Source organism: Macaca thibetana, chromosome 4 (genome assembly GCF_024542745.1).
Source record: "Macaca thibetana thibetana isolate TM-01 chromosome 4, ASM2454274v1, whole genome shotgun sequence".
NCBI classification, from domain to species: Eukaryota; Metazoa; Chordata; class Mammalia; order Primates; family Cercopithecidae; genus Macaca; species Macaca thibetana.
Window position 1 is genome coordinate 85,849,798 of NC_065581.1, and position 17,018 is coordinate 85,866,815.

Consider the following 17,018-nt stretch of genomic DNA (forward strand, 5'->3'; position numbering starts at 1 on the left):
CGTGTGCACAAGAAAAAAACATATAAAATTGTTCAATACAGTAGTAATATAAAAGCAAAAAATGGACACCAAAATGTTCATCAAAAGGAAAAAGGATAAATTCTGTATATTTATACAATGTAACACTCAATGGTAATTAAAGTGTATGAACTAAATCTAGACGTATTAGTACAAATAAATCTCAACATTATCTTGTTGAGCAAAGGTCAGCAAAGGTACAGTACAATAACATATATATAACACTAGAAACCTTGCAAAAGAATATCATATATATTTTATGGATACACACACAGTAAAAGTATCTGAAGCATTCATGGGAACAATAAACACCAAATTTAGGATAGAGGTTGATTCTGGGCAAGAGATTTGAGAATAGGAGAGAGGTGTAACTAAGAAACTTCTATTGGATTCGTACTGAATCACATCTTATTAAAAAGAAAGCGGACCAAAAGTATGAAGTTTTAACAAATCGAGGTGGTCAGGACATGAGTATTCCTTATATTATTTTTTAGGCTCTTGTATATGGTGAAATTTTTCATATTTTTAAAAAGTATTAGAAAACTGCTATCTAAGAGAGAGTACTCAGCTAAGAAGAGAGAGTAAGCCCAGACTGAACATGTATTAAAGCAGAGCTCAGTGTCAAGAGTTAAAGGAGATAGAACTTCCCTATTCACAAAGAAATAAAGCCACTCCCCCCACCCCTTATATCTAGTTACAGGCCAAGGAATGTTATTCCAAGACCTGTGATAAGATTAAGCCAATTCTCGAAAGCATTACTTTTGAGGAATATAGTAGTCAATCAGAACAAAATAAAACTTGGTGTTTTCTGGCCCTGAGGCTCTTAAATTTGAAGCTCTGTGTTTTAAATACAGAAATTCAATCAAAAAATAAGACGTGTGCATTAAAAATTTGCAGGAAAAAAATGCCTTTTAATAACCTGAATTAATACTGTAATTTATTACCCACTGAACAGCTCATAATAAGTTTCTCTTTTGTTTTGTTGCTATTTTGGTGACAGAAATAAACTCATGAGGTTTACAAGAAAAAAAATCAAGTACAGGATAATTGAAACGAAGAAATTCTCATTTTATGAAATGCTGTCTTATTTTATCAGAGTTAAGCCATTATTCTTTACTCACTTGCAAGTTAAAGAAACCTAAAACAAAGACATGTGTGAAAATTAACAATAAGAGAAAGAAAAGGAGATATAAAAGGATTAACAAAAAGATACCCAGTGAGTAACCTGAGTCACAAATTTTCTTTCCTACTATCTCTAAGGCAGTACCCAAAGACTATTTGTCAAAAATACATCCATTATTTCAGTAATAACTTTTATTTTATATATTATAGGTACTTACATTGAATTTAATTATGTCATATATCAAATATCTAGGAACAGCCTGTCCATTTACTCTGTCAATAATCATCTCCTTGAAAGAGAAAAGAAGATAAGTTTCTTCATACTTTAATATAATTTTTTAAATTTGACTGAAATATAGCATACACACTGTAAGCATATAAACCATAAATATACAACTTGATGAAATTTCAAAGTGAACACACTTGTACCCAGATCATATAAACTGCTAGCTCCCCCCATCCCCATCATGCATTTATTCTATACTGAAATAGAATCACCCGACAATATCTCATCATATTTTTCATATTTGAATTTCTATGCTACATTTGGCTTTATGCTTGAATTACTAAGCAACAATCAAGGGTAGGGAGACTACAAATTTTAAATTCTAAAAGTCAGGATCTTTTTAAAAAATATTTTTGTTTAGTCATTAATTTTAAATTTTGTTATGCGCCAATTACTTTAATCATAAAATCTATGACAATAAATGGCACCCCCATTATAGATTGAATTCCCAAGTGAGCCAAATGGCCTTTCTTGGTTTCATGCCACTTTACTAGGCTTTGATCAAAGGGAATAGGGCAAAAGAGTATGAACAGATCACTGTAAATCTACCATAGCCATTAAAATTTAAAAAAAAAAAATCTGGCCGGGCGCGGTGGCTCACGCCTGTAATCCCAGCACTTTGGGAGGCCGAGGCGGGCGGATCACAAGGTCAGGAGATCGAAACCACGGTGAAACCCCGTCTCTACTGAAAATACAAAAAAAAAATTAGCCAGGCGCGGTGGCGGGCGCCTGTAGTCCCAGCTACTCAGGAGGCTGAGGCAGGAGAATGGCGTGAACCCGGGAGGCGGAGCTTGCAGTGAGCAGAGATCGCGCCACTGCACTCCAGCCTGGGCGACAGAGCGAGGCTCCGTCTCAAAAAAAAAAAAAAAAAAAAAAAAAAAACTGCAGTCTGACAGAACAAAATAAGGACATTAAAGGATGACTACAGGTGTAAAATCCAGTATTACATAAAATTTTTATTAATACGTTTTTTACCTAAAATTATTTTTCTTTCCTCATATTCTTACTAGGAAACCAGGTAGGTTTTCTTGCTATCTAATTTTATAACAGAAATTCCATGTAAAACCATCTAAAATTACAAAAAAAAAAACACTGATTTAGGAAAAATATATTTTGTTGTTGTAACAAAGCATTACCTAAGCCTACGTAGAAGGAGTGTAATTATTTCTACTCAAAGAACAAGAGAAAGTTTGATAGTAAGGTACATGACCATTAGCTGCATCCTGAAAGATGCAGAGTATATTTTCCAGCAGGATAGTGGATAGGCCAAATGGTATAACAAAGGCATGAAAAAAGATGGCTTGGAGTAAATTGTCCAAAGCTGAGTATTTGTGATTAGCAATCACAATCAAAGACGAGACTGAAGACACAGGCATGCTTCAGATATAAAGAATAGTATATTGAATAGTTTGGCTTTTTTGCTATGAGTAATAGGGAACCAATGAAGGGTTTTCAAAACCCATGGACCTGGCCGGGCGCGGTGGCTCAAGCCTGTAATCCCAGCACTTTGGGAGGCCGAGACGGGCGGATCACGAGGTCAGGAGATCGAGACCATCCTGGCTAACACGGTGAAACCCCGTCTCTATTGAGAAATACAAAAAACTAGCCGGGCGAGGTGGCGGGCGCCTGTAGTCCCAGCTACTAGGGAGGCTGAGGCCGGAGAATGGCGTGAACCCGAGAGGCGGAGCTTGCAGTGAGCTGAGATCCGGCCACTGCACTCCAGCCTGGGCGACAGAGCGACACTCCGTCTCAAAAAAAAAAAAAAAAACCATGGACCTTCAATGCTCATCTCTGTAACTTATTCCTTGAAATCTTTCATATAAGGCCCCGTTGGTTCTAACCATCACAGTTCATATAGGTGATGAAATGTTCTGGAATTAGATAGTGGTATTGATTATATGACCTTGTGAAAAGACTAAAAACCACTGGATTGAACATCTTAAAATAGTGAATTTCATAGTATGTAAATTGTACCTCAATTTAAAAAAAAAAAAAGAACTAAATTAAAAAAAAAAAAAAGAAATCCTGAAAGCAGTTCTTCAGATTGAAGAGGAGTAACAAAACCCCAGATACACAACATATATTAAATGTCAGCTATATACATATTAGTTATACATGTTACATAGTTATTAGCAAAACAAAGTTACTAAAAGGATATTTCCTTTTAACATCAAAATATAAAATGTCATCTCTTCTTGATCGTTAATTTTCTCTACTTTAAATTTACAGACTTTCTAAAATTTCAATAATACGCACGCAGTGTTTTATAAAAAATTAGTAGTTGAAAAAGACATGGAATTTTTCCAAAATTCTTGCTATTAACTTTAATGATTAACCACTATATTCTTATCTTAGTCTCAATATTAAATTGATTAAATTTCACTGATGTGTTTCAAGTGAATTAATGCAATATTTCTAAATTCCTATTTTCTACATTTTATAGGTCAAAGAACATAATTAAGCAAAGCAAAACAAAAGCTTCAATGCTCACATCTGACAGTCAGACAATTAGGTAGTTTGAGTTATTCTTGGATTTGAAATTTTACAAAAACAATTTGCACATGAAAATGTAGAAGAAACAGGAAACTACCGAGGACTGTTTTAATTAACTAACCAAAAAAAAAAAAAAAAAAAAACCAGATATGGCAACTATAATTCTAGCCCAAGTAAACTGACATCATGAATCATATTGCTATTTTTAAAACTTCACAAGAATCTATTATGCTGCTCTCAGTTATCCAAGTTTGAGGTGAAATAAATAGTATTGCTAAGTTAAATCTGCAGATGGTTAAACATCTAATTTTTAAGCATTATTTCCTACCTAGAATGCCCTCAGCCCACGTCCATCAAAAATCTTTCTATAGAAATCTTTGTTTCTAATGCCAACTCCTACATAAAACATATTTAGTTCCTGACTAACTAGATGTGATTTATTTCTCCTCTAAACTACCTCAGGACTTATATACCTCTCTTTGGGTTATTGTTTTATTCAAAGGTCTCTTCCATCATTACCATTCATTCTCCACCCCACTCAATTAAGTAAAATGTTTCAAGGGTGAGGCCTTCTCCTCAACTCTCTAAGCAATACCCATACTCTTGGTATAATAGGCACTCAACAAACATTAGTTCAATTATAAACTATACTAAACTTTGACAAATGCTATTACTTCTTTTCCTTTCTTATATTTTATTAATTATAATGCTAAAAAAATGTACCTTAAATAAAGATAACGGAAACTAAAATGTTCCTGCTGTTCCCATGAACCAACTACCAGAGTTGCCACAAATGACTACGACCTTTATGTACTATACAACTGCAAGGTTGCCAGTCACATTAACTATAATATGATAGTTAAATCTATATACAGATACATATACATGTACATATGTATGTGTATATATATATATGTTTTTATTAGAAAGTGATATTTTGCTACACATGCTGTCATAGGAATAAAAATTTACTAGACACAGGAAAAAATACAAAAATCAAACTGTCCAACAAAAGGGGACTGGTTGAATAAATTACAGAACTGTTTCTCAAACTTGCCTAATTACAATCACTTGGTCACTTGTACGAACATGTAGGCCCCTGGGAGATTCCAATTCATATGGTCTAGGATACGCTATTAGAAGGGGTCATATTTTTAACAAGTAATTTTTTAACCCTACAATTTTCACAATCACGATATTTTGGAAGCCCCAGTTCATGGTCTCTAAATATTCAGTGGTAAACCATTCAGACATTTATGTGAAAAAGATGTCCAAAACATATTGCTAAGTATGGGGCAAAAAGATAAGTTACTAACCACATGTAACATTTATTTCTCTTCATGCAAAATTATATAACTATCCATATGTATACATATTTGACCAGAGCAATCATTTAATACCCTTTCCAGCTTTAACAAGTTTCTCCACTAAAGAAAATATCTCAAAGTCCTACTTATGTTCAAAGATTCAGTTGGCAGATCCCTCTTCAAAAGGACCTTAATTCAATGTAAGCACACACAAGATATAAATGAAATTTAACAACCTAATAAAAGTTAGATTTGGCCAGGTGTGGTGGCTCACACCTATAATCCCAGCACTTTGGGAGGCTGAGGCGGGTGGACCATGAGGTCAGGAGTTCGAGGCCAGCCTGACCAACATGTGAAACCCCTTCTCTACTAAAAATACAAAAATTAGCCAGGCGTGGTGGCGCATGCCTGTAATCCCAGCTACTAGGGAGGCTAAGGCAGGAGAATCGATTGAACCCAGGAGGCGAAGGTTGCAGTGAGCCGAGATCGTGCCATTGGACTCCAGCCTGGGCAACAGAGAGAGACTCCATTTCAAAAAAAAAAAAAAAAAGTTAGATTTGATTCGAAACTTCTTAACCAATAGAAATACACATTTACTTACAAGGAAAAGAAAAATGGCAATGTTTAATTTTATATTATACATAAATATGACTTACGCCATCCAAGAGAGTATTTGATAAATGCATACGAAGATCTTTACGAAATGGAAATTCCAGATTTGAAACATGAAATACTGAATTGTCTCTATCAATCATAAAAACTTCATTTGTGCCATCAATCAACATCATGTACCTGTAAATGAAACATTAAAAAGCTAGTATTTGCAGTATAATATAAAGAACAGGGTCATGAGAAATAACAAACTGGTTTTCCATAGACCTTAAACATTATTAGACTAATGTTCACTAGAGTCTCTCTATCATGCAGATTAAAGTATCATGAATAATAATTTTTTTTTCTGAGACAGAGTCTTGCTCTGTTGCCTAGGCTGGATGGAGTACAGTGGCACAACCTTGGCTCACTGCAACCTCCATCTCCCGGGTTCAAACAATTCTTGTGCCTCAGCCTCCAGAGTAGCTGGAATTACAGGTGTGTGCCACCATGCCCAGCTAATTTGTTTTTTTCTTTTTTTTAGTAGAGATGGAGTTTCACGATGTCGGTCACAAACTCCTGGCCTCAAGTGATCTGCCCACCTCAGCCTCCCAAAGTGCTGGAATTACAAGAACGAGCCACCACGCCTAGCCCACAAATAATATTTTTTTCAACTTTTTTCATTTCCTATAGAAAACACAGAGTATACGGAAATCAAAGTTTTTTATGGAGACAATGTGATGTTCAGGAGTAACCTTATGAATCCATCCTAACAGAGAATGGTTCTCTAATTTTTATGAGATCTTAAACATTGAAGCACACATATACACATATATAAATGTATTTTATTAGCTCAACAACTATATGGATTAGGTATTATTCTCGCCACTTCAAAACAGAAAAAAACAGTGAAAAACATTAAGTGATTTGCCATTTGCCAGACTTTAAATTATCCAGTGCTCTTTCTACCATACCTGTCAGCAAAACAGCTAATCCCTCTCTTTGAATCAATATCATGATATAGCCAGATACCACAATATCAGGTATAATTTTTCTTCTCATTTATGACTATAAAATTAAAATATTTTAAAACACAGCCATAAGATTTTCAATTAGCTCTTATCTTCTTAAACTCAATCAATATATGGGGGAATTCATACACTTAACAACCTGTCATTCTTCAAATGGTCAGGTTATCATCACTGATTTCCCATCAGCAAATCAAGAATGGAGTTCTATTTCACACCATATATAAAGTCCGGATGTATTAAAGTTGAGGACATTACAGTCTGGGAAGCTATGCTACCAAATGGATAGTAAGAAGACGGGGTGAAAATGAAGATTATATCCAGGAACCAAAGTCTTAAAAGAATGAGAAAAAATTCACAGCATGAAAGATTAGAAAGTTAAAAGACATAAGCCTCAAAGAAACAGAATCATTTTGTTAGGCTGTTTTTGTTTGGTGTTTGGTGTTAAATGAAAGAATGGAAGCAAGAGTGGTCTGGAGGTACCAGTGAAAATGAAAGAGAACACTGACCAGACTGTCCAACCACCTACCCGCAAAGTACCTAAGGTAGGTCCAAAAAAAAAAAAAAAAGGCAGCAATGACTGAAAGATGTAGCTGAATCAAGTTAAGATTAGGGGACAGAAGAAATATTAAATGAAGAGATGCAAGCTAACAGAATATATGGAAGATAATATAATAGTGGATAACTGGCTAACCACAAACCAATGTTCTGAAGAGCAAAGTACACATGTTTAGGATAGGTGAGGAGAAACAGGAGAGCTGATTAAGGGAAAACAGGTGTACAAACAAATGGAAAAGAGCAGCATGAAAACCAAAGGGGCTTGTGTTTTTGGATTAGATTGTGAAGTATGTTGTTCTTTGCTGTTTCCAAAATAATTCCCAAAAAAAAGTGAAAACAGAGGAAAGGAAAAAAGGCAACATAATAGAAAAATTGTTTTCAAGTTTTAATAATAATGATAATTAGTTCCAGCAGGTGTCTGGGGAGCAGATGGAGAGCTCAGGCCCTCGCTATAAAAGCTGCAGCCCTAGTAGATGGGGAGTGTGAGGACTCAGGTTTCACTAAGAAAAATAAATTCAGCCTCAGTCTGGACTGACTGTGTATGTGAAAGACTCCTAGACCAAATGCCAGGCCAGCCGGCACACAGACAACAGGAATACTTAGTTCCCAAGGCCCTCTGGCACATGCTTTTCAAAAGCAGCAATTCCTGGTGTATAGAAAAAATCTAAGCTACCTTTGCCTTGGATTATGTTTCAAAAAGAATTTAAATCAACAAAAGGTAAGATCAAATAAAAAGCAATGATGACATCGTCTGCAAAAATGGCATGGAAGACACACAACCCATCATGTTGTTAAGGACTTAGGCTGGCATTTTGCAAAGTTGATATTCACCAAAAGAGTATTTCAAGGCAAATAAGTTAGGAAACCACTGTATTTTTCTCTTAGAAAGTCAAGATATATATTAGGATATTTAAAGTTATGATAAAATATATAAATAAGTCTGTTCATCTTACTTAGTCCATTGTTTCCTAAACTTAATCCTGATATCTGTTAAAATTTGACAGAATTGGTGTTCTATACTTACAATTTGAGAAAAGCTGACTTAAGCTAATAAATGTTAGAATTCAGAAAAAAGAAATGGTTTACTCTTATGATCATGTAATAATGATAACTGAAATTATATTTCCCCTTTCACTGACTGCCCAGAAGTTGAGAATTTTAAATTTAATGTTTAAGTAGAATAGGTATTATCCCAAGGTGAAGATACATTTATTTTACACACACACAGACACAAACACACACCTGTGTGTCTCAGTATTAGACCTTTGCTTTTAAATCAAGTAGAGTATCAATCAAAAGAAAATACTCTCTATGTACACATGTGTATAAACAGATTTAAAAGACTAAGGAAGAAAAAGTTTTAGAGGATGGAATTTACAAAAAGGATAGCTTATGAGAAACACAGCTTGCATCTGCAGAAACACCAGAGAAATTATTTAGCACTTGGTATTTAGGGATTCTTCTGCACACATAAATTTTCAGGCTTTGGAACACAAGTTTCTGGGCTATGATTTTTTGTTTGAACTCCAGTCATTCCAAATCATATGTTCTTTTGTTATGTGATACTAACAAAAAGTAATGAGCTATTTCACGTAAGGAATATGGATATATTTCCACATCACTCTGAAGTCCCCGAAAGCAGTCAGATTCTTTAAAAAGAGGCAACTACCTCACAGACTGTCAGTATATAACTATGTATATAACTATGGTGCAATATAATCTATTAATTAAGAAATTATCTCGGCCGGGTGCGGTGGCTCAAGCCTGTAATCCCAGCACTTTGGGAGGCCGAGACGGGCGGATCACAAGGTCAGGAGATCGAGACCATCCTGGCTAACATGGTGAAACCCCGTCTCTACTGAAAAATACAAAAAAACTAGCCGGGCGAGGTGGCGGGCGCCTGTAGTCCCGGCTACTCGGGAGGCTGAGGCAGGAGAATGGCATAAACCCAGGAGACAGAGCTTGCAGTGAGCTGAGATCCGGCCACTGCACTTCAGCCTGGGCGACAGAGCGAGACTCTGTCTCAAAAAAAAAAAAAAAAAGAAATTATCTCAACTGCAAATTTAATATTCAGAATTATCAATAGGTATTTGTATTATATTCATGCCCATTAAAAGGCAAAATTTATTCAGTATATGTTTCCCAGATAGAAAATGCTAACGTATATATACCAAAGGTATATGGATTACAGAAAAGCCAGATTTATAGACTACTTTACTGTAAATGAAGGTTTTCTACCATAACTGGAAATAATCTTTCAGAGCAGTCACTGAGATGTGAGATATATAATTAAGTAAAACCACCAAATATACATTAATAAACTTAGGAAGTACATAATTAAAGAGAAGGAAAACTGATGGAAAACAATGGTAACTAATACCACCTTAGAGTTCTAATTCACATTCCTCCCAGTAGTCTGAGAGTAAAATGGTCATTAAACTCCTTGTAATTTAAAGTTATCACCAATTTAGACCCAACTCTGATCATCAAATTAGGAATTTATCTTATACTCTATGAAGGCAGAAATCATATCTATTTTGTTCTTTCCCACAGCTTAAGTACCTTGCACAGTCTATCTGAATACACACTAAAGGAAGGCACTCAATATTTGTTAAGCAAAGCTGTATGTACAACAAAGTTCATCAAAATATTCTATAACAGTGAAAGAATAAAAACTCAAATGTCCATCATTCAGCAAATAGGTAAAATAAATATCACATATTCATGTAAAAGCGTACTATTCAAGCATTTTTAAAACAATGATAAAAATATTCATTAATACAGAAAGAGATTTACAATATACTTAGTGGGAAAAAAGCAAGTTTAAAACCAGAATAGATGAAATAATGACAAGGGAAAGGAGGAGGATAAAACTGTGTGTATATCGTAAATACAGAGAGTAAAGCCTATACCAAAATATTAAGAGCTGCCCCATCTCTATGTAATAGAATTATCAATGATATTTGCTTTCCTCATTATGCTTTTCTGTATTTTCAAAATTTTTAGAAATAAACACAAATTGCTTTCAGACACAGGGGGCAAAGTTAAAGCTGCAAGGGGGAAAAAAGCTACCAAGCCAGAAATGTAGTCTATAATCAGACCCAGAGAAACATTTTCCCTTTGCAAAGTGTCAATGAATTAAGAAAGGATTCTAATCTTGTTCTTTGTACTACAGAGGCTTCAAAACAACAGATATTCCTCTTCTCCTATGATAGAGCCTCCATACTAGAGCCTTTTGATGGGCAATAAAAACAGAAAAGCTGATCGTTTACATTGATTTATTTCACCACCATCTCTATCTCTATCCATTCTTCCTAACCCCTATCAAACTTATTATGGCTTTTCTCTTAAATTTTTTAATCAATTCATTTTTTAAATAAAAGTTAAAGGGCCGAAATGGAGCCAGTCTAGATGCCAGACAGTACTAGGTGCTAGGGTTATAACAGCAAACGGCATAGACTCTCTTCTCCACTTCATATCATTTACACTCAACAAGAAAACAAGACATTAAATAATTCCAAACATAATACATATTAGAACAGTGAAGTAGAAGCTATTACAGGAGCCTACAAAGGTAGAACCTGTCAGAGTCTGGAGATCAGGGAAGGCATTCCAGAGGAATTCATGCATAGCTAATACACTTATTGAGCAATTACTATGTTCTGAAGAAAAGAGCACTTTTCTTAACTCATTTATTAACTCATTTAATCCTTACAACAACCTTACCAGGTCAGTAAAATTATTATCCCCATTTTCCAGATGAGGAAACTGAGACACACATAAGTAACTTGCCCAATGTCATAACGCTGGCACAACAGCAACGCTGATATTCAAACTTAGACAATAGTTTATTTATACACCCTCTACAGTACTACCCCTCACATTCGGTATGTAGGAGTCAACCCAGCATAGGTTGTAATGTGAGACAGGAAGAGAAATGAGGGATGAGAGGGTTGCAGTACACAGTAGTACTAGTAGGTGCAATGTCCTTCAGACAAGATAGAATGCAGCAATGTTCTGGTAACTAAAAAAGGTTCAGAATACTGAAACGTAAAGATAAAGCAGGGAAATGGTATGGCATAAGACTAAAGAAGTAACAGAGAAACAGGAATTATGAAAACCTTTTTTTTTCCTGAGGCAGGATCTCACTCTGTCACCCAGGCTGGAGTGCAGTGGTGTGAACACAGCTCACTGCAGCCTTGAACTCCTGGGCTCAAGCTATCCTCCCGCCTCAGCCTCCAAATGTGCTGGGATTACAGGCATGAGTCACCATGCTCAGCCTGAAATATTTTTTAATCCCTCCACCCCCAGCTACCAGTTATTTTAACTTTTTTTTTTTAATTTTATCTTAGAAAACAAAAAACTACTTGTATGAGACAAACAGAAACCATAAAGCAGAATTCAAACCCAGGAGATGTACTACAGCACGTTGGTTACACAGATACTGGAAAGCTGAGAACATAGAACAGGAAGCCTGAAATAATTCAGAGATTAATAGTTGCAGGAAACACTATGACCCACAGGATTAGGGGAACAAAATGAAAGAGATCTGTTATTGAAAAGCTAGGAGCTTGGAAGAAAAGCATTATGGGGCTATGCCTGGAAGAGGGTGAAAGAGGTCCATGTGGTGGGATGCTCTAACCTCTAAGAAGGTGGCCACACTGTTTTCCATAATGGTTGACGAGTTGATGGGTGCAGCACACCAACATGGCACAATTATACATATGTAACAAACCTGCACGTTATGCACATGTACCCTAGAACTTAAAGTATAATAATAATAATAATAATAATAATAATAATAAAAGAAGGTGGCCACAAATGGCCCTGTAGCTTAAGGTTTGAATCCCTATGAAGAGGTGTCCAATGGAGGATGGTCAAACCACTAAGGGAACAAAGTCCAGCAGGTTAGGAAGTGATACAAGGGGTACTCTATCTAACTAGGATGCCCTGCCCAGAAGCTGTTATCTCTGAGAGGTAACAGCAAGACTGGTGTGGAAAGTGACAAAAGAAGTTGGAGAATGGAGTAACAGTTGTCCTTTGCTGCTGCAGGTATTCTTACAGAAACTGAATCGGGAGGCTGAGGCAGGAGAATGGCCTGAACCCAGGAGACGGAGCTTGCAGTGAGCCGAGATCGTGCCACTGCACTCCAGCCTGGGGGACAGAGCGAGACTCTGTCTCAAAAAAAAAAAAAAAAAAAGAGTAGTCCCTTCTCTCACCTTCCAAATTCCTGCCAGTGCTCCCAGTGGTGAAACTCAACAGCAAGCAAGCTGGCAAGGGAGTCTGGGAAATGTAGGTTGCAAAGTCCCACCCCTAACACAGTATAAAAGGGTGGACTGGAACTGAGAGATGGGAGGTAAATAAATGCAGACCACTAAAATGTTTTAAGCAAACTAATGACATAATCTGATCTGCATTTTTAAAAGTTCATCAACATATAATATATACCCCAACAGAATAGGGGCCAATCTGTAGACAAGAGAAATCATAAGGTTTCTTTAATAGACCATGTGAGAAATCACAGTGACTAGGATAGTAGTAACAATAATTTTAGAGATAAATAGATAAACTCAAGATATTCAAGTTGTAGACTGACAGGAATTCAATATGCTATTTACTGGATATGTGACTGAGAAAATGAGAGAAGTTCCAAGTTCTGGCTTCAGGAACTGGGTATACTTACTGAGCCATGGGGCATTTAAGAAGGAAGCAGTAATTGTTCCATTTTGTTTGGAAGAAATGATGGACACCATGAGTTTAGATGGAAACCAAAGGCCCAGATTTTCCCTACCCCTAGCAGGCTGGAAATAGGCTCAGGATCTAGACTAGCGATCCATGTTCCTTTCCCAAAACTCTTAACTTGAGTGACAAAGAGGCACAAGAATAGTTGCAGAATTATTTACAGCAACAGCAGAGACATTGTCAGCAAGTGCTAACGGTGGCTTCTTAATCAAAATGTTCCAGTGCCCTGACCTTGGCTCTGGTCCTTGCTGCTGGTTTCCCTTGATTCCTATCCATTTTCCAAGACTGGTTCTCCTTATTTATTCCTTTGCATAAATTAGCCAAAGTTGATTTCTATTGCTTACAGTCAAGAAGGCTAACAAGGCTAGCCATAGTGACACACATCTGTAATCCTAGTACGCTGGGAGGCCAAAGCAGGAGAATCACTTGAGGCCAGGAGTTCAAAACTAGCTTGGCCAAGATAGCGAGACCACATCTCTATTTTTTAACTGGGGAAAAAAAAAGGATGCTAATGGGTTTTTTGTTGTTGTTGTTTTTGCCTCAATATATACAGCTAAATGTAAGGAAGTTTAATGTGCCTATGATGAAATCCCACTGTAATGTCCCTAACATATCCTTAATACCAAGGGTTACATAATACTAGCCCTTTACCTAGTAACTTCATGCCAAGAGACACACCATCTATTTACCATCCTTCAACATAGACAAGTGTATAATGCTAAGCCTAGAGTTTACTTTCTCTGTACATCTTTTCTCTCATAAGAATTCACTCCGTCTCCAAAAAAAAAAAAAAAAAAAAAAAAAAAAAGAATTCACTACCAAACCTCTGCTATTTCTATACAAGCTACATTTCCTCTCATTTTTATTCCGAACAGATTTGGCACACAAGTCCCTGAGAGCTAATTCTCAATGTTGTATTAGTATACAGAAATAAACTCAAGTATACTAAAATTTTCTTATAAAGAAAATTCAGACCACTTCCCCAGATAGAATATATAAACCTTCCTGACATAGAAGCAGTTGGTCAGACCATGCCCCCTACTCACCAACACCTGTCATGTGTTCAAAAAACAATACAAGAACAGCTGACTTGCCAAACTCCAGCTTTCTTCCTTCCTCATGGGGCTCATGCACACTTTGCCTGTTTCTCTCATTACCTCACTGCTCAGTAAACTGTCTCTGACAACCTCTTTTGCAAGGTATACCCATGTCTTCTTTAACCCATTTTTTTCCTGTTTCTTTCAACTCTTTTTTTTTAAATAAGAAATCTTAAGTATATTTTACCACAATTTTGTAAAAAGAAAAAGGAAAAACATATTGCTCCTTCTCACCTCCTTTAACTTAGTTCCATTCATGAATCAATGAAAACTCTAATCAAAGTTTCTGTATAAAGCAAAATTTAAAGTAATAAGTTGTTTAATCCATCTAGACAATAAAGAATCAGTGTCAAAATCCCCTTCACAATCTCCTTATATAATAGTCTCTGTCTCCTTATCTTATAAAATCCAGTTTTCCCCAAAGTTTTTCAATTATTCAAAATAGTTTTCATAAACTTCTTATGTTACAATGGCAGTTTGCTTAATTACCAGTGTTGAAACAGTACATTTTGTCATTTTTCATAGTATATATATATATAGTAAGTAATTTAGCTACCTTAGGAATAAGCTTTATAGACTAGTTTGGGCACCTAACTACCATTTATACTATAATTCCATAGAAATACAATCTAAACTTAATGAATCTCAGAGAAAAGACCAATTTAAACATCATTTGTTTGCATCTGTGATATTGTGAAATATATATATTTGTTCTTCAACCGTTTCCTGGCATACAAATCCTAAAATCCTCAGAAACACCAAAATGATGCTTTCTTGTATATTAATGAGTTGACCGATGGTTGGCAACTCCTAGGTAGCTTTGGGATGGGGACTAGGAAAGAACGTGGCAAGATTAGAGTGTTAGGACTTTCAGCACCAACCCACATCTTCTAGGAAGGAGAAAGGGCTGAAGATTAAGTTGATCACCAACAGCCAATGGTTTACTCCATCACGCCTACATAATGAAGCCTCCGTAAAAGACCAAGGACGGGGTTTGGGGAGCTTCCAGACAGCAGAACATGTGGAGGTTACCGGAGGATGGCACACCCAGGGAGGACATGAAAGCTCTGTACTCTTTCCCCCACGCATCATCCTATGCATCTCTTCATCTATATTCTTTGTACTATCCTTTATAATCAACCAGTAAACATAAGTTTCTCCGAGTCCTGTGAGTTGCTTTAGCAAATTAATTGAATCCAAAGAGGGGGTTGTGAGAACCCCAAATTGAAGCTGGCTGATCAGAAGTTCTGGAGGCCCAGACTTGCAACTGTGTCTGAAGAGGGGGCAGTCTTGAGGACCTTACCTTATGTCATCTTCCCGGAAACTCAACTGACTCATATTAAGGTCCTTAGTTTCACATTAACAAATTTAAAAGAACACCCACATACAGTAACACTGTCTAACCATTTTTTTCACTTTTTACTGCTGTTAACAATCAGTGAAATGACAACGTAGCTCTAACATAATCTCTTTACCAAAAACTATCAAAATTTTCATTCAGCAATATAAAAGATTCTAACCCTACAGGTATTTTTGTTTTGACTTATTGATTATATAAGCACAGCAGGCCTCTTCAAAGGATGAGCTCTTCTTTCACACTCGTACCACATCAATTTAAAGTCATGAAACAGATGTGACTGATTATGGCTTTATGGTCTTAAATTCACTTTAAGCCCATAGCTCCCTTCTATTATGTGATCACTTACATGAACACAGCAGTAATTAAGCAGACAACGTGTATTATTTAATTTTAAATTGCAAAGCCTATTCACTTCCCCACCAATTTAATTGTCAAATTTATCTAACTAGTCTTTGATCTCAGAATGTTAAGTGTATATTAAATGGCAGGCCAGCAGCATGCCACTGAAGATTTGGACAATTTGCCAACATTTAAATGTCTTCTACATAAGCATAGCCATCTTTATTTTATATATGGTTTCTACCACACATTTTTTACTATGTCATGTTTATCTAAATGGCTTAATCTTAATAAACAGTACTGGGTAAATTACGTCTATAGAAAAGTCATCAGAAGACTGTAACTTTTATTTTAATTTCAGTTAATTGATCAAAAGTAAATTTTGAAGACGTAGAGATACCTACCATAAAGAATCACAAAATCTCAAGCCTTATCAAACTACTGTGTGTCCTTATTTCTATTAACAGATTATTAATCGTCTTCAAAATCTGTTTCAAGAAAGTCCTTTCAACCATCGAGATTTAAAGTCTTGTGCAAATCTGTCAATTTACAAAGCAACACTATGACAGAGTTTGGCAGGGCATGGGGCCCAGTGTCAGTTTCTAGATTCCTCTCTCTTATTCCACAAAATTAATGACATATTAAATATAAATAACCAAGTGTAAGTAAGGAGCAAATTTTTTCCAAACTACTCAACAATTTTAAAAAATTAATTTGCAAACTGTCAATGGTAAGACTGCTATAATTATGGGCTCTGACGAAAAATTCAAGCTCCAGAGCCTGTAATTCCAGACTCAATAGTGCTTGCTATCTAGATCCCTAAAAATCAAGCAGACAGACTGGAACCAAAAATCTCATCCAATATTATGAACAATTCTAGCTGTCCAACTCCTAACTATATGCTTTAACTTCACAATTGCAACTTCCTTATTCTCTTCTCATTTTGCCATCCTCCACTGCTCAGAAATTTGTATATGTCTGTTTCTAAGCCCACGTAGCTATACTACTACACCATCCTGTCTCAAAATACGTATCTTCAAAATCCTATTCAAAACTCCCATGAAATCTCCCATACTC

General features: G+C 35.9%; 1 protein-coding gene across 3 annotated transcripts in view; it reads right to left on the bottom strand.

The window, feature by feature from the left end:
- RNGTT (RNA guanylyltransferase and 5'-phosphatase) overlaps nt 1-17,018 on the bottom strand; it is a 332,045-nt gene that overhangs the window by 216,938 nt on the left and 98,089 nt on the right. For all 3 annotated transcript variants that reach the window (XM_050789534.1, XM_050789536.1, XM_050789535.1), the window contains exons 9-10: nt 5,883-6,018; nt 1,359-1,430 (exon numbers count right to left, since the gene is read on the bottom strand). In XM_050789534.1, coding sequence (XP_050645491.1) covers nt 1,359-1,430; nt 5,883-6,018 — 208 coding nt within the window. The remainder of the gene's footprint in view (nt 1-1,358; nt 1,431-5,882; nt 6,019-17,018) is intronic.